The sequence below is a fragment of the Oncorhynchus masou genome, chromosome 10 (assembly GCF_036934945.1).
Source record: "Oncorhynchus masou masou isolate Uvic2021 chromosome 10, UVic_Omas_1.1, whole genome shotgun sequence".
In the NCBI taxonomy this organism is placed as follows: Eukaryota; Metazoa; Chordata; class Actinopteri; order Salmoniformes; family Salmonidae; genus Oncorhynchus; species Oncorhynchus masou.
The window spans coordinates 20,833,797-20,852,000 of NC_088221.1; the positions used below are offsets into that span (position 1 = coordinate 20,833,797).

General features: G+C 48.2%; 1 protein-coding gene across 1 annotated transcript in view; it reads left to right on the forward strand.

Annotated features, from left to right (window-relative positions):
- The first annotated feature begins 13,080 nt into the window (after nt 1–13,080).
- mao (monoamine oxidase) overlaps nt 13,081–18,204 on the forward strand; it is a 74,883-nt gene continuing 69,759 nt past the window's right edge. Inside the window, exon 1 of the mRNA XM_064976165.1 lies at nt 13,081–13,315. Within this exon, the coding sequence (XP_064832237.1) occupies nt 13,264–13,315 (52 nt within the window). The 5' untranslated portion in view covers nt 13,081–13,263. The remainder of the gene's footprint in view (nt 13,316–18,204) is intronic.

The window sequence follows — 18,204 nt, forward strand, 5'->3', positions numbered from 1 at the left end:
CCAATCCTAAAGCAGCAGTACTTACGATGTCTCCTTTTTTTGTCTTTCTAGAGGCAGAAAGCAGGGTGGCTCGCTCTCCCCTCTGCTGTTTACCATAGTTTTAGAGCCTCTTGCATCAATGATAAGAACAGATACAGAAATAAGGGGTGACATGGAGGAGGAAAAAAACAGAAGCTGCTTAAGTATGCAGATGATATTCTACTGCTGGTCTCTGATTCTCTTCAGTCTGTACCATGATTACTTACTTGTTTTGAATCATATTCTAGTATGTCAGGTTACAAAATACAATGGGATGAGTCGGAAACAATGCCAAATAATGCCATATGTACTCTGGAAATGTTACCCCATTTAATGTCAAATGGGTTACAACTGGGATGAAAAATGCGGGTATTAAGTTGAGCTCAAATTTGGAGGAAGTGATGGGACAACATTTTTAGCCACGACGAGTCAAGATTAAGACCAATTTAGAAAAATGGGAAAATATCAAACTTTCTTTATGGGGAAAGATCAACATGATTAAAATGGTTATGGTCCCATAATTTAAACATATCTCTGCAATGTTACCTATGAATATTCCAGACCGTTATGTTAAACAATATGACAAAACAACTAAAAACGTTTTGTGGGGGAGTTCTGTTATATAGTCCTACAAGAGAGAGGTCTGTTGATACTCTGTTATATAGTCCTACAGGGGAGAGGTCTGTTGATACTCTGTTATATAGTCCTACAGGGGAGAGGTCTGTTGATACTCTGTTATATAGTCTTACAGGGGAGAGGTCTGTTGATACTCTGTTATATAGTCTTACAGGGGAGAGGTCTGTTGATACTCTGTTATATAGTCCTACAGGGGAGAGGTCTGTTGATACTCTGTTATATAGTCTTACAGGGGAGAGGTCTGTTGATACTCTGTTATATAGTCCTACAGGGGAGAGGTCTGTTGATACTCTGTTATATAGTCCTACAGGGGAGAGGTCTGTTGATACTCTGTTATATAGTCCTAAAGGGGAGAGGTCTGTTGATACTCTGTTATATAGTCCTACAGGGGAGGGGTCTGTTGATGCTCTGTTATATAGTCCTACAGGGGAGAGGTCTGTTGATACTCTGTCACAGTCTTACAGGGGAAAGGTCTGTTGATACTCTGTTATATAGTCCTACAGGGGAGAGGTCTGTTGATACTCTGTTATATAGTCCTACAGGGGAGAGGTCTGTTGATACTCTGTTATATAGTCCTACAGGGGAGAGGTCTGTTGATACTCTGTCACAGTCTTACAGGGGAGAGGTCTGTTGATACTCTGTTATATAGTCCTACAGGGGAGAGGTCTGTTGATACTCTGTTATATAGTCCTAAAGGGGAGAGGTCTGTTGATACGCTGTCACAGTCTTACAGGGGAGAGGTCTGTTGATACTCTGTTATATAGTCCTACAGGGGAGAGGTCTGTTGATACTCTGTTATATAGTCCTAAAGGGGAGAGGTCTGTTGATACTCTGTCACAGTCTTACAGGGGAGAGGTCTGTTGATACTCTGTTATATAGTCCTACAGGGGAGAGGTCTGTTGATACTCTGTTATATAGTCCTAAAGGGGAGAGGTCTGTTGATACGCTGTCACAGTCTTACAGGGGAGAGGTCTGTTGATACTCTGTCACAGTCTGACCGGGGAGAGGTATGTTGATACTCTGTCATATAGCTGTACAGGGGAGAGGTCTGTTGATACTCTGCCACAGTCTTACAGGGGAGAGGTCTGTTGATACTCTGTTATATAGTTGTACAGGGGAGAGGTCTGTTGAAACTCTGCCACAGTCTTACAGGGGAGAGGTCTGTTGATACTCTGTTATATAGTCCTACAGGGGAGAGGTCTGTTGATACTCTGTTATATAGTCCTACAGGGGAGAGGTCTGTTGATACTCTGTTATATAGTCTTACAGGGGAGAGGTCTGTTGATACTCTGTTATATAGTCTTACAGGGGAGAGGTCTGTTGATACTCTGTTATATAGTCCTAAAGGGGAGAGGTCTGTTGATAGTCTGTTATATAGTCCTACAGGGGAGAGGTCTGTTGATACTCTGTTATATAGTCCTACAGGGGAGAGGTCTGTTGATACTCTGTTATATAGTCCTACAGGGGAGAGGTCTGTTGATACTCTGTCACAGTCTTACAGGGGAAAGGTCTGTTGATACTCTGTTATATAGTCCTACAGGGGAGAGGTCTGTTGATACTCTGTTATATAGTCCTACAGGGGAGAGGTCTGTTGATACTCTGTTATATAGTCTACAGGGGAGAGGTCTGTTGATACTCTGTCACAGTCTTACAGGGGAGAGGTCTGTTGATACTCTGTTATATAGTCCTACAGGGGAGAGGTCTGTTGATACTCTTTTATATAGTCCTACAGGGGAGAGGTCTGTTGATACTCTGTTATATAGTCCTACAGGGGAGAGGTCTGTTGATACTCTGTTATATAGTCCTACAGGGGAGAGGTCTGTTGATACTCTGTCACAGTCTTACAGGGGAGAGGTCTGTTGATACTCTGTTATATAGTCCTACAGGGGAGAGGTCTGTTGATACCCTGTTATATAGTCCTACAAGAGAGAGGTCTGTTGATACTCTGTCACAGTCTTACAGGGGAGAGGTCTGTTGATACTCTGTTATATAGTCCTACAGGGGAGAGGTCTGTTGATACTCTGTCACAGTCTTACAGGGGAGAGGTCTGTTGATACTCTGTTATATAGTCCTACAGGGGAGAGGTCTGTTGATACTCTGTTATATAGTCCTACAGGGGAGAGGTCTGTTGATACTCTGTCACATAGTCCTACAGGGGAGAGGTCTGTTGATACTCTGTTATATAGTCCTACAGGGGAGAGGTCTGTTGATACTCTGTCATATAGTCCTAAAGGGGAGAGGTCTGTTGATACTCTGTTATATAGTCCTACAAGAGAGAGGTCTGTTGATACTCTGTTATATAGTTGTACAGGGGAGAGGTCTGTTGATACTCTGTCATATAGTTGTACAGGGGAAAGGTCTGTTGAATCTCTGTCATATAGTTGTACAGGGGAGAGATCTGTTGATACTCTGTCATATAGTTGTACAGGGGAGAGGTCTGTTGATACTCTGCCACAGTCTTACAGGGGAGAGGTCTGTTGATACTCTGTTATATAGTCCTACAGGGGAGAGGTCTGTTGATACTCTGTTATATAGTCCTACAGGGGAGAGGTCTGTTGATACTCTGTTATATAGTCTTACAGGGGAGAGGTCTGTTGATACTCTGTTATATAGTCTTACAGGGGAGAGGTCTGTTGATACTCTGTTATATAGTCTTACAGGGGAGAGGTCTGTTGATACTCTGTTATATAGTCCTACAGGGGAGAGGTCTGTTGATACTCTGTTATATAGTCCTACAGGGGAGAGGTCTGTTGATACTCTGTTATATAGTCCTACAGGGGAGAGGTCTGTTGATACTCTGTTATATAGTCCTACAGGGGAGAGGTCTGTTGATACTCTGTTATATAGTCCTACAGGGGAGAGGTCTGTTGATACTCTGTTATATAGTCCTACAGGGGAGAGGTCTGTTGATACTCTGTTATATAGTCCTACAGGGGAGAGGTCTGTTGATACTCTGTCACAGTCTTACAGGGGAGAGGTCTGTTGATACTCTGTTATATAGTCCTACTGGGGAGAGGTCTGTTGATACTCTGTTATATAGTCCTACAAGAGAGAGGTCTGTTGATACTCTGTCACAGTCTTACAGGGGAGAGGTCTGTTGATACTCTGTTATATAGTCCTACAGGGGAGAGGTCTGTTGATACTCTGTCACAGTCTTACAGGGGAGAGGTCTGTTGATACTCTGTTATATAGTCCTACAGGGGAGAGGTCTGTTGATACTCTGTTATATAGTCCTACAGGGGAGAGGTCTGTTGATACTCTGTCACATAGTCCTACAGGGGAGAGGTCTGTTGATACTCTGTTATATAGTCCTACAGGGGAGAGGTATGTTGATACTCTGTCATATAGTCCTAAAGGGGAGAGGTCTGTTGATACTCTGTTATATAGTCCTACAAGAGAGAGGTCTGTTGATACTCTGTTATATAGTTGTACAGGGGAGAGGTCTGTTGATACTCTGTCATATAGTCCTACAGGGGAGCGGTCTGTTGATACTCTGTTATATAGTCCTACAGGGGAGAGGTCTGTTGATACTCTGTCATATAGTCCTAAAGGGGAGAGGTCTGTTGATACTCTGTTATATAGTCCTACAAGAGAGAGGTCTGTTGATACTCTGTTATATAGTTGTACAGGGGAGAGGTCTGTTGATACTCTGTCATATAGTCCTAAAGGGGAGAGGTCTGTTGATACTCTGTTATATAGTCCTACAGGGGAGAGGTCTGTTGATACTCTGCCACAGTCTTACAGGGGAGAGGTCTGTTGAAACTCTTGTTATATAGACTTACAGGGGAGAGTTCTGTTTATACTCTTATATAGTCCTATCGGTGTTTGTGTACTTTTGGTTTTCGCTGTCCGGTATTTTGGTAACAGTGGTTTTGGGTTTGTTGCGCCTGTGTTTTGGGCTTCACCCATGTTTCTACCTGTTACTGTGCTTGAGGACATTAAAGCGTTTTTTCCCCGTCTACCCTCTGCTCTCTGCGTCCAACTCCACACCCATCACTCTCCCGTCGTTACAGAAGCCCGCACCACTATATGGAGTCAGCAGGAGCAGCGACCACCCCTCTCCCCACGATGGAGTCCTTCATCATACGTCCATCCTCCATCGCATCGGATCAGCGATAGATCAAATGATGGAGAGGATAGACCGTTGGGAGAGGAGTGGTCTTCCTACTACCCCACCTACCCTCCCACCAGCAACTCTACCATCTCCTCCAGCGGGATCCGGTGCCAGCGCTCTGCGCATCACACCCTCCGAGGGAGTAAGATGGAGCGGCGGCGGGGTGCCAGGGATTCCTGCTACAAATAGATCTCTACCTGGCCACCGTCCGGCCGGCTCCCTTGGAGGACGAGAGCGTGAGTGTCCTCCTCTCCTGCCTGACGGGTAGAACCCTGGAGTGGGCCAATGCCGTCTGGAACGGGCCCGACTCAGCGAAGGGCCACTACCCGGCGTTCACCCGCCGTTTCCGGGCCGTGTTTGATCATCCTCCGGAGGGCCGAGCGGCGGGTGAGAGGTTGTTCCATCTCCGGCAGGGGAAGAGGAGCACGCAGGACTTCGCGACTTCGCCATGATAGACCATTACAGGTGTAGCCTAAGAGAGGACGTCCGCAGGGAGCTGGCGTGTCGGGACCCTACGCTCAGCTTGTCAATCCGGTTAGACCTTCTGCTGGCTGCTCGCAGATGTTCTGAAAGGGTCCTGTCAGTTCCACCTCCTGGCCCCCCCGCTCCCATCCCGATGGAGCTAGGAGGGGCTGCATCTAGGGAGACCGGAGGAGGAGGCTCCTTCAGTACCCACTGTGGCCGGAGAGGGCACACTTCCGGTCGGTGCTGGAGGAGTCCATCTGGGAGTCGAGAGGGCAGGCAGAACACTCCTCGGTCACCCCAGGTGAGTCAGCACCACACTCTCCCAGAGCTTCCTGTTGGTCACATGTTTTTGTTCATTTGTTTCCTGAAGTTTTTCCCCTCTCTCCAGCATAAGGCGCTAGTCGATTCAGGCACAGCGGGGAATTTTATAGATCGCGGACCCGCCCAGAGGTTGAGGATTCCGTTAGTTAAGGTAGACACCCCCTTCCCCGTGCACTCCTTAGATAGTCGACTGTTAGGGTCAGAGCTGGTCTGGGAGGCCACGATTCCTCTGGAGATGATTACGCGGGGGAATCATAAGGAGCGGATTAGTCTGTTCCTTATTGATTCACCTGCGTTTCCAGTGGTGCTGGGGATTCCCTGGCTGGCTATTCACAATCCTAGGATTACGTGGAGACAGGGAGCTCTCCAGGGGTGGTCTGGTGAGTGTTCAGGCAGGTGTTTAGGAGTTTCCATCGGTGCGACAACGGTGGAGAGTCCAGACCAGGTTTCCACCGTGCGCATTCTTGCTGAGTATGACGATTTGGCTATCGCCTTCAGTAAGAAGAAGGTGACCCTATTACCACTCCATCGACAGGGGGATTGCGTGATAAACCTCCAGGTAAACGCTGCACTACCCAGGAGTCACGTGTATCCTTTGTCCCAGGAGGAGACGTTGGCTATGGAGACATATGTCACGGAAGCCCTGGGACAGGGGTACATTCGGCCCTCCATGTCACCCGTGAAGAAAAAGGAGGATGGTTTGTGTCCGTGTATTGATTATCGAGGTCTAAATTCCATCACTGTGGGTTTTAGTTACCCACTACCTCTCATCGCTACGGCGGTGGAATCATTTCACGAAACTGGACCTCAGGAGCACGTATAATCTGGTGTGTATTCGGGAGGGGGATGAGTGGAAAACCGCATTTAGTACCACATCTGGCCATTATGAGTACCTCGTCATGCCGTACGGGTTAAAGAATGCTCCAGCCATCTTTCAATCCTTTGTTGATGAGATTCTCAGAGACCTGCACGGACAGGGTGTAGTGGTGTATATTGACGACATCTTGATCTACTCCGCTACGCGCGCCGCACATGTGTCTCTGGTGCGCAAGGTTCTTGGGCGACTGCTGGAGCATGACCTGTACGTGAAAGGGGGAGAAATGTGAGTTTTCCAAACGAGCCGTTTCCTTCCTGGGTTATCGCATTTCCACCTCGGGGGTGGTAATGGAGGGTGACCGCGTCAAGGCTGTGCGTAATTGGCCGACTCCGACCACGGTAAAGGAGGTGCAGCGATTCTTAGGGTTTGTCAATTACTACCGGAGGTTTATCCGGGGCTTTGGTCAAGTAGCGGCTCCTATTACCTCACTGCTGAAGGGGTGGCCGGTGCTTTTGCAGTGGTCAGCAGAGGCGGACGGAGCTTTCCGTCATTTGAAGGCGCTGTTCACCGACGCGCCAGTGTTGGCGCATCCGGACCCTTCTTTGGCGTTCATAGTAGAGGTGGACACATCCGAGGCTGGGGTTGAGCGGGGCTCTCCCAGCGCTCAGGTACGCCACCGAACCTCCGCACCTGTGCTTTTTCTTCAAAGAAGCTCGGGCCAGCGGAGTGCAATTATGATGTGGGGGATAGGGAGCTGTTGGCCATGGTTAAGGCCCTGAAGGTGTGGAGACACTGGCTTGAGGGGGCTAAGCACCCTTTCCTCATCTGGACTGACCACAGTAACCTGGAGTATATCCGATCAGCTAGGAGACTGAATACTCGTCAGGCAAGGTGGGCCATGTATTTCACCCAATTTCGTTTTATGATCTCTTATCGATCAGGTTCCCTCAATACTAAGGCCGACACGCTGTCCCGCCTATACAACACTGATGACCGGTCCATCGATCCTACTCCCATCATTCCGGCTGCCAAGCTGGTAGCACCGATAGTATGGGAGGTGGACGCGGACATCGAGCGGGCACTAAGGGAGGAACCTGTGCCTCCACAGTACCCGGAGGGTCGTAGGTACGTGCCGTTCACTGTTCGTGATCAATTGATTCGGTGGGCTCATAGTCTACCCTCGTCAGGTCACCCGGGTATTTCCAGGACGGTGCGAGGTCTTAGAGGAAAGTACTGGTGGCCTACCTTGTTGAGAGACGTGCGCTTCTATGTCTCCTCCTGTTTGGTGTGCGCCCAGAGTAAGGCTCCTAGGCACTTGCCACGAGGGAAATTACAACCCCTCCCTGTTCCACAATGGCCGTGGTCCCATCTATCAGTGGATTTTCTTACGGATCTTCCCCTATCTCCGGGGAACACGACTATGCTGGCCGTTGTGGATCGGTTCTCAAAGTCCTGCCGTCTTATCCTGTTGCCCCGCAGGCCCTACAGACTGCGGAAGCACTGTTCACCCATGTCTTTCGGCACTACGGGGTGCCCGAGGATATTGTTTCTGATCGAGGTCCCCAGTTTACGTCCCGAGTACGGAAGGCGTTTATGGAGCGCCTGGGGGTCTCGGTCAGCCTGACCTCTGGGTATCACCCGGAGAGTAATGGGCAGGTGGAGAGAGTGAACCAGGAAGTGGGTAGGTTTCTGCGGTCGTATTGCCAGGTGTTGTGTTGTGTCTCTCCTCAGGCCGGTGGTAGCTGGTCCCATGCAGGAAGGTGAGGTTCCGGAGGTCCCTCCGCCCCCTCTGGACATCGAGGGGTCCCCGGCGTACACGATACGGGCCATTCTGGACTCGAGATGCCGGGTGAGGGGCCTGCAGTGCCCCGTGGACTGGGATGAGTACGGGCCGGAGGAGAGGTGCTGGGACCCGGTGGGGTATATATTGGATCCCACTATGCTAAGGGAGTTCCATCGCCTCCATCCGGATCGCCCTGCGCCTCGCCCCCCGGGTTGTCCCCTTGGCCGCGGGACCTGCGCGTCGGGGGGGGGTTCTGTCACGAATACCACCGAATGTGGCTTCCCTTCCTGTTCGGGTGGCGCTTGGCGGTCGTCGTCGCCAGTCTACTGGCTGCCACCGAATTGTTTTCACCTGTTCCTTGTTGGGGTTTTGGGATGGGTGTTATTTAAGTTAGTTTAGCCCGCTGGTGTTTGTGCGGGCTTATGCTCATTTTACCTAAGTGGTGTTTGTGTACTTTTGGTTTTCGCTGTCCGGTATTTTGGTAACAGTGGTTTTGGGTTTGTTGCGCCTGTGTTTTGGGCTTCACCCATGTTTCTACCTGTTACTGTGCTTGAGGACACGGAAGCTTTTTTTCCCATCTACCTGCTGCTCTCTGCGTCCAACTCCACACCCATCACTCTCCCGATGTTACATTGTTTGTGAAAAAAAATACTAACTTTAGTTTTTTTTAAAGAATAAAAAAAAAGGTATTGAGTCAATAAGTATTCAACTCCTTTTTTATGGCAACCCTAAATAAGTTCAGGAGTAAAAATGTGCTTAACAAGCCACATAAGTTCCATGGACTCACTCTGTGTGCAATAACAGCGTTTAACATGATTTTTGAATGACTAACTCATCTTTGTACCCCACCATACTGGAAGGCAAGGTCCCTCAGTTGAGCAGTGAATGTCAAAGACAGATGCAGCCACAAAGACCAGGGAGGTTTTCCAATGCCTCGCAAAGAAAGGCACCTATTGGTAGATGGGTACAAATACAAAAAAAAGCAGACATTGAATACCCTTTGAGCATGGTGAAGTTATTCATTACACTTTCGATGGTGTATGAATACACCCAGTTACTACGAAGACACAGGCGTCCTTCCTAACTCAGATGCCGGAGAGGAAGGAAACTGCTCAGTGATTTAACCATGAGGCCAATGGTGACTTTAAAACAGTTACAGAGTTTAATGACTGTACAAGAGAAAAATTAGGATGGATCAACAACATTGTAGTTACTCCACAATACTAACTTAATTGACAGAGTGAAAACATTCCAAAACGTGCATCCTGTTTTCAACAAGGCACTAAAGTAATATTGCAAAAAATGTTATCCTGAATACAAAGTGTTAACACTGGTTCCAGTGTGTATATGATCCCACTCTTTCAATGTCTAACACTGGAGAATTTGCTGTGCAGCATGGCACTTTACTAGCTTAAACCATGTGGGATCTATCTCAGATTATATGATTAACCACAATATACCCATTATGGATCATATACTACACTGTACTGGACACTCGCTAAGGACACAGATCTCTGCCTACGCACTCTCTATATTCTACACTAGACTGCTCTATACTGCACAACATGCTCATTGTTATCCCCCATGAAAGGCTAGTATAGCAGTAGGTCAAGGTCCCCAGACACCTCCACAAGTTACCCAAGAGATCTACAGTCACTGAGGGTCCAGGGCTAGAGAAAGGGCCAGGGCTGGGCCAGAGCAAGAGAAGGGGCTGGGTCAGGGCTAGAGAAAGGGCTGGGCCAGAGCTAGAGAAAGGGCTGGGCCAGGGCTAGAGAAAGGGCTGGGCCAGGGCTAGAGAAAGGGCTAGGCCAGGGCTAGAGAAAGGGCTGGGCCAGAGCTAGAGAAAAGGCTGGGCCAGGGCTAGAGAAAGGGCTGGGCCAGGTTTAGAGAAAGGGCTGGGCCAGGGCTGGAGAAAGGGCTGGGCCAGGGCTGGAGAAAGGGCTGAGCCAGAGATAGAGAAAGGGCTGGGCCAGGGCTAGAGAAAAGGGCTGGGCCAGGATTAGAGAAAGAGCTGGAGAAAGGCCTGGAGAAAGGGCTGGGCCAGGGCTGGAGAAAGGGCTGGGCCAGGGTGGTGAAAGGGATGGGCCAGGGCTAGAGAAAGGGCTGGGCCAGGGCTAGAGAAAGGGCTGGGCCAGGTCTGGAGAAAGGGATGGGCCAAGGCTAGAGAAAGGGATGGGCCAGGGCTAGAGAAAGGGCTGGGCCAGGGCTAGAGAAAGGGCTGGGCCAGGGCTAGAGAAAGGGCTGGGCCAGGGCTGGAGAAAGGGCTGGGCCAAAGGGCTGGGCCAGGTTTAGAGAAAGGGCTGGGCCAGGGCTGGAGAAAGGACTGGGCCAGGTTTAGAGAAAGGGCTGGTCCAAGGCTGGAGAAAGGGCTGGGCCAGGGCTAGAGAAAGGGCTGGGCCAGGGCTGGAGAAAGGGCTGGGCCAGGTTTAGAGAAAGGGCTGGGCCAGGGCTGGAGAAAGGGCTGGGCCAGGTTTAGAGAAAGGGCTGGTCCAGGGCTGGAGAAAGGGCTGGGCCAGGGCTAGAGAAAGGGCTGGGCCAGGGCTGGAGAAAGGGCTGGGCCAGGGCTAGAGAAAGGGCTGGGCCAGGTTTAGAGAAAGGGCTGGGCCAGGGCTGGAGAAAGGGCTGGTCCAGGGCTGGGCCAGGGCTAGAGAATTGGCTGGGCCAGGGCTCGAGAAAGGACTGGGCCAGGGCTGGAGAAAGGGCAGGGCCAGGGCTGGAGAAAGGGCTGGGCCAGAGATAGAGAAAGGGCTGGGCCAGGGCTGGAGAAAGGGCTGGGCCAGGGCTGGAGAAAGGGCTGGGCCAGGGCTAGAGAAAGGGCTGGGCCAGGGCTGGAGAAAGGGCTGGTCCAGGGCTGGGCCAGGGCTAGAGAATGGGCCAGGGCTGGCTGGGCCAGGGCTCGAGAAAGGACTGGGCCAGGGCTGGAGAAAGGGCAGGGCCAGGGCTGGAGAAAGGGCTGGTCCAGAGATAGAGAAAGGGCTGGGCCAGGGCTAGAGAAAGGGCTGGGCCAGGGCTAGAGAAAGGGCTGGGCCAGGGCTGGAGAAAGGGCTAGGCCAGGTTTAGAGAAAGGGCTGGGCCAGGGCTGGAGAAAGGGCTGGGCCAGGTTTAGAGAAAGGGCTGGGCCAGGGCTGGAGAAAGGGCTGGTCCAGGGCTGGGCCAGGGCTCCAGAGAGGGCTTGGCTGGGCCAGGGCTCGAGAAAGGACTGGGCCAGGGCTGGAGAAAGGGCTGGGCCAGGGCTGGGCCAGGGAGAGAAAATGGGCCAGGGCTGGCTGGGCCAGGGCTGGGCCGAGAAAGGACTGGGCCAGGGCTGGAGAAAGGGCTGGGCCAGGGCTAGAGAATTGGCTGGGCCAGGGCTCGAGAAAGGACTGGGCCAGGGCTGGAGAAAGGGCTGGGCCAGGGCTAGAGAAGGGGCTGGGCCAGGGCTAGAGAAAGGGCTGGGCCAGGGCTGGAGACAGGCCTGGGCCAGGTTTAGAGAAAGGGATGGGCCAGGGCTGGAGAAAGGGCTGGGCCAGAGATAGAGAAAGGGCTGGGCCAGGGCTAGAGAAAGGGCTGGGCCAGGGCTAGAGAAAGGGCTGGGCCAAAAGAAAGGGCTGGGCCAGGGCTAGAGAAAGGGCTGGGCCAGGGCTGGAGACAGGCCTGGGCCAGGGCTAGAGAAAGGGCTGGGCCAGGGCTGGAGAAAGGGCTGGGCCAGGGCTAGAGAAAGGGCTGGGCCAGGGCTGGAGACAGGCCTGGGCCAGGTTTAGAGAAAGGGCTTGGCCAGGGCTGGAGAAAGGGCTGGGCCAGGGTTGAAGAAAGGGCTGGGCCAGGGCTAGAGAAAGGGCTGGGCAAGGGCTAGAGAAAGGGCTAGGCCAGGTTTAGAGAAAGGGCTGGGCCAGGGCTGGAGAAAGGGCTGGGCCAGGGCTAGAGAAGGGCTGGGCTCGGGCTGGAGAAAGGGCTGGGCCAGAGATAATGAAAGGGCTAGGCCAGGGCTGAGCCAGGGCTAGAGAAAGGGCTGGGCCAGGGCTAGAGAAAGGGCTTGGCCAGGGCTAGAGAAAGGGCTAGGCCAGGGCTGGGCCAGGGCTAGAGAAAGGGCTGGGCCAGGGCGAGAGAAAGGGCTGGGCCAGGGCTGAGCCAGGGCTCGAGAAAGGGCTTGGCCAGGGCTAGAGCAAGGGCTCGGCCAGGGCTGGGCCAGGGCTAGAGAAAGGGCTGGGCCAGGGCTTGAGAAAGGGCTGGGCCAGGGCTAGAGAAGGGATGGGCCAGGGCTCGAGAAAGGGCTGGGCCATGGCTAGAGAAAGGGGCTCAGTTAGCCGGAGGTTGTTTTGGAACCCATGGCAGTGTAAAAGGCTCATAATCAGAGAGTGAAAAAGGCCATTTATTCCGTGTTTTGATGACCAAATATTTCCAGAAGGGGGCAACATAAATGACTAAATCCAAATTGTAAATATATTTATACAGACAGACTTAGGCCTATATAGCCTATGGTTTACAGTATGAATAACAACTAATAAATGTATCACATGTAACTTAACGGTGTAATTTAGCTCATGCTTTGCTATCTAATTGCTATCATGTTCAGTCATGAAGACTAGTCATGACATTTCCATGCATAATAACTCATATATAATGTTAGCCTTTCTATAATGACCATTGACCAATGTCTGGTCACAAGTGAAAAACTTTAAACTGACCCTCCATAACTTGATACTGCAACACGTCAACACCTGATACTGTATCATGCATACTGTAACTGTAATCTTGTTTTACAGGATTAGTGGCTACATGTGCAGGATTGCAAAACAACACCTTGCTACTAAGCGTGCAATCACACTAGCTTATCTCAATATATAATGTCCAAATTATATACTACAGTAGGTCTAGCCAATTGGAGCAGGTGTCGTTCTAGGACAAAGAGCATGTGTGGTCCCTCTCTCTCCCCTGACATCAGAATAAAATCATGCAGAGTCGGCTAGGCTGCAACCCGTAGGCGGAGTCGACTCAAGTGGGCCTGTCTCCCCCGCTTTTAATACAGATGCGATCCTCTGTTCGCCTGGCGTCCAGCACCGAGCGAGGCGAGCGAACCGCAGGCAGCGGACGTACAGAGAGAGAAAGAGAGAGACCGGCAAAAACAACACCATGACAGCACCGAACACATACGACGTTATTGTGATCGGCGGAGGAATATCAGGTACGTGCAATTTAAAGGGAAGCTTCCAAACAATGTACTACAGTTAGTCAATAGACTGCTGGGAATATTACAATAGACTGCGAGGGAGGGAATCGATAGGAACTCGGGGTGATATGATATTGTAAGAATAGCAGCCACATCGCTTTATGTAAGTGGCCAACTGTTGCAGCACAAATGTGCAACACTGTAGCCCACAAGTCAGACAATAAATGTGCGCTGTTATTGTAGAGGCATATAGCCTACATTGGCCATAATTGAATACGCGTTATTCTTCATCAATACGGACTTAATGTACAGTTTCAGTTCATCTGCGTTTGTTTTCTTGTAAGATAGTCTCTTCCGTGAAGCTGCATCGACTTAAAACATGTGGCTTTATAGTAGGAGTGTCCAAATGCAACGTGTTGCACCATACTGCTTTAATATCGTAACAACAGTGGTTACAATTTAACAACTGGAGCATCTTTGTTCCTGCTATTCTTTGCTGTCATGCACTTCATATGATGAACATTCAGTATAGGCTATATGATATTTGACTTCCCGACTTGTGTTGCTGTAGCCTAATTCTCCACATCACAGTCACAAACTTTAAAAGCCTTATTTTACCTTATACAGGGTTGGTAAGTTACTTTCTAAATGTAATCTATTACAGTTACGTGTGACCTGTCCAAAATTGTAATCAGTAACATCACTCCCAAACTACGTAACGTAATCGGATTACTTTCAATACGTTTTGGATTACTTTCCCTTTAAGAGACAGAATAACACGAACATGATCCATCAAACGCATTTGGTGTGTTATAGTGGTCTCTGACCTGTGTTTACACTGACTCAGGTGGAGCAAATTTAAACTTGAACCTTTTTCAATGCTGAATTGAATGACATTGAGAACTGAAAGGTGGTTTAAAATGCTTCAAAAGTTAGTAATTTTTATTTTAAATTGTCAGACTTGATTTGCGCTAACAAAAAAAATGCATCGACCCCTATACACATTTCCATTAATTATAATCCATACAATAATGCACATTTCCTTTTGCTGCAGGATACATTTCCTGCTGTGAGAAACTGTCCCAATAAAAATCAAGTCTGCCTTATAAGCATCAATGCTATGAGTAAGCATCCACTTAAATAGGGATTGCATATAGAATACGGTAGCAGCAATATTAGTTATATTTTTGTAGCGGACGTGAGTCAGGCTTACGGTTTCATGATGCAGTACCTGCGACTTTAAAATCACTGCACCTTCAGCCCAACAGGGAATTTTCTCTTGGTAAAATGGTTAAGAAGTTGTTTTGTCCTGTGGGAAAACAGGGTTCAGGTCCTGCCCGTGACATGAATATAATATATATTTTTATTGTCACCTAGGTGCAATGTAATGTGTTGTATTACAGGGTCAGCCATAATCGATGTGCCTTGTTCAAAGGCACATCGACCGATTTTTCACATTCTCTATGCTGCTGGAGAAAGTATATCTCCTCCCACATGGAATATGTTGGATTAGAGCATTCAAATATTGTTGCCAATGAAATTGTGGAAAATAATGCTTACTGTATGCTATGGCTGAATAAATGTCTGTAATCATGTGCCCTCCAGTGAAGGCTCCTCAGAGGAGGAAGGGGGTGACCATCCTCATCAGTGAATTTTATAATTGTTTTATTGTAAAACATTTAAAAAGTTATCATTTTAAGATAAAACTACACTAAATATAATCACGTCACCAAATAATTGATTAAAACACACTGTTTTGCAATGAAGGTCTATAGTAGCCTCAACAGCACTCTGTAGGGAAGCACCATGGTGTAGCCAGAGGACAGCTATCTTCTGTCATCCTCTGGGTACATTGACTTCAATACAAAATGTAGGAGGCTCATGGTTCTCACCCCCTTCCATAGACTTACACAGTAATTATGACAACTTCCAGAGAATGTCCTCCAACCTATCAGAGCTCTTGCAGCTTGAACTGACATGTTGTCCACCCAATCAAAGGATCAGAGAATTAATCTAGTACTGAAAGCATAAGATACAGCTAGCTAGCACTGCAGTGCATGAAATGTGGTGAGTAGTTGACTCAAAGAGAGAGAAAGTTGAACAGTTTTGAACAAATTCATTTATTCCAAAATGATGTAGAAGCAATAAAAAGCTAGTTAGGAGCTCCCGAGAGGCGCAGCGGTCTAAGGCACTGCACCTCAGTGTTAGAGGCGTCACTACAGACCCTTACTGACTGTACACTGTAAAGTCACTGCATGATTGTAGCGGGTGACAACAATGTAGGCTGTGTGTAACGGTTATGATATGGTTTGGCTTAGAAAGGTTTTTTCGCCTGGTCACATACAGCTGATGTGTTGTGCATTGAAGTCTACAAGCAAAGGGAAAAGGTGAGATGAGGAGAGTGCATAGATGCGAGAAGGAATCCAATTTGGCAGCTATGAATGTGAATTGTATTTACGCGTGATCAGTGATGTATTCATTCATCCGATTCTGTTGAAAAACGTTTCTTAAACAGAAGCAAATGCAACCAAACGGGCATAAACATACCTGAATTTGTCCAATAAAAACTCTCGTTTGAAACTATTGGACTAAGGATTACACACTATATGCAGGCAAGAGTGTGAAAGGCGGTATTGAATGTATCACTGTCTGTCCATGTGTCCCTGTCTGTCACCTCAAATGTTTCTCTCGGCCTGTGTGCACCTATGTTGTAAACTTTCATTCATAGGCTAGGTTGTAGCAACCTCATGATGGGTATAGGGAAAATGAGAGTATCATGTAGTAGCCTAAACCTATTGATGTTACATTGAGCAGGGTTAATGGATATGAATGACAACTCCAGACTTGGCTAGGTTGAACCCATTTTTATTTCTACAGTTTTACAAGCTGAGTGGCGAGTAATACATAGTAAGTAAACTCTTTTCTTTCCTGGAGACAGAACAAGAGGTGTCAAATGTCTTGTTTGAGGAAGTGTCACACAGGGATATTACAGCTTTCGACAAGTGGAACCTCTGTTTAACCCAAGTTTGGGGAAACATTGATTGAGGCCAGTCAGTGCTGGCAGGCAGTCAATAAAGAGCTCAACTCCTAATAGGACAGACCATGTTAAATATCTGGATTAAAACCAGCTGATCAGCTGCTACGCCAATGTTCCTGTAAGTGAATCAAATCCAGTATAATCATATGTCCATACTACAGCCTAATGTATCAGTTACGCTGTTAAATGTCGTTTCAGACAGGTATTTTGGCCTGTCTGTGAATGACTATGATTAATAAATGAGAATTCCGCAGAGAGGGTTCCGCAGAGAGGGTTCCGCAGAGAGGGTTCCGTAGAGGGCTCCATAGAGAGGGTTGTCTCAGGGTTGAATTGAAGTGGAATAGAGTTTTCATCACTTGATGTTGAATTTATTTATTTTATTTTGTATTGAACCTTTATTTAACTAAGCAAGTCAGCTAAGAACAAATTCTTATTTACAATGACGGCCTACCCCGGCCAAACCCTAATCCAGATGATGCTGGGCCAATTGTACGCCGCCCTATGGGACTCCCAATCACGGCTGGTTGTGAATACAGCCTGGAAACATACATAGCATTAAGATATTGCTTGCAAACCCGAACCTCATAGGTAAACTCAGCATTGTCTTAAGCATATCCATCACCTCTGCAATATAAATTCAACAATAGACAGAATAATAGAGAAAATTATTCTGCGATAGCGAAATACATATTTCTTAATTACTCCTTTGTATTTATAAAAGCATGTCTCTGCAGGTTTACATATGAATCATATTGTGTCACACTTTGCTCCTCTCTCTTTCTTTCTCTTGTTCTCTCTCTCTCTCACTCTCTCCTACAGTTACACTAGGACAAGGTTGAAATATCTCTGTTTGTCTGTGCTGTTGTCCTTTAGAAGGTGACAGTGAGGCCCACTTATTACAATCACTGTCTCTAGTCAAAGTGCTTCTCCTTAAGTACCGAGCAGTGGAGAGCTGTGTTCTCCTCTGGCTGCAAATTGTTCTCTGCAATTCACCATGCAGCCACCAGCCCCTTGGCCCCCAGGGGCGCTAGCAGCAACACTGGATAGGTGAGGTGAAATGTGTTGTTTTACAGGGTCATAGTAGTACGGTACCCCTGGAGCAAATTAGGGTTAAGTGCCTTGTTCAAGGGCACATCATCATATTTGCACCTTGCACCTCAGGTATTTGAACAAGCAACATTTTGGTTTCTGACCCAATACTCTAACCACTAGGCTACCTGTCGCCTGGAAGAACCTTTTGGGTTGCCACACAGGTGCAACCTTTCCAGTTCAAAAGGGCTCATCAAGGAACCCCCCGAAAATGGTCTCAGAAGAACCCCTGTGATGGGAGGGATTCACATGTTTACCTTTTTGATCATATATTGTAGAGGGGGCAGCCTATCAGACCGGAGGCATGGCTTTCAGACAGTTATTTCTGCCTTTAGCATAAATGTAATTCCTGTTCATCATGTTAAGTTCATACACTACAAATCGTTTTATTATTCTAATAATTACAGAGCAGCAAGAGGAATAAAGTAGTAACTATTCCAACTTTGGGATATGCATAGGCTCTTGAAGAGCTCAGACACCTCTGTTAGCCTCATTGTAGCTACAAAACTGTCAGTGTTCAACCTCAATGTTGATACATTGAAACATTGAAGGTTCCTCGAAGAACCCCTCAACTAACTGAATGTGCAAATATGAACCATTGACTAGCAATGGTTCCCTGAGGAACTCCAGGGGTTCCTTGAGGATCTCTAGGGTTCCTTGATTCTGAGAGTGTAGAGAACATTTAACAGAGACTGTTACCAAACCAGAGAGAGAGAGAGAGACATTTATAGTGTTGATGCTGGTGTTAAATTAACACTCATTGGTGTAAAATAACCCC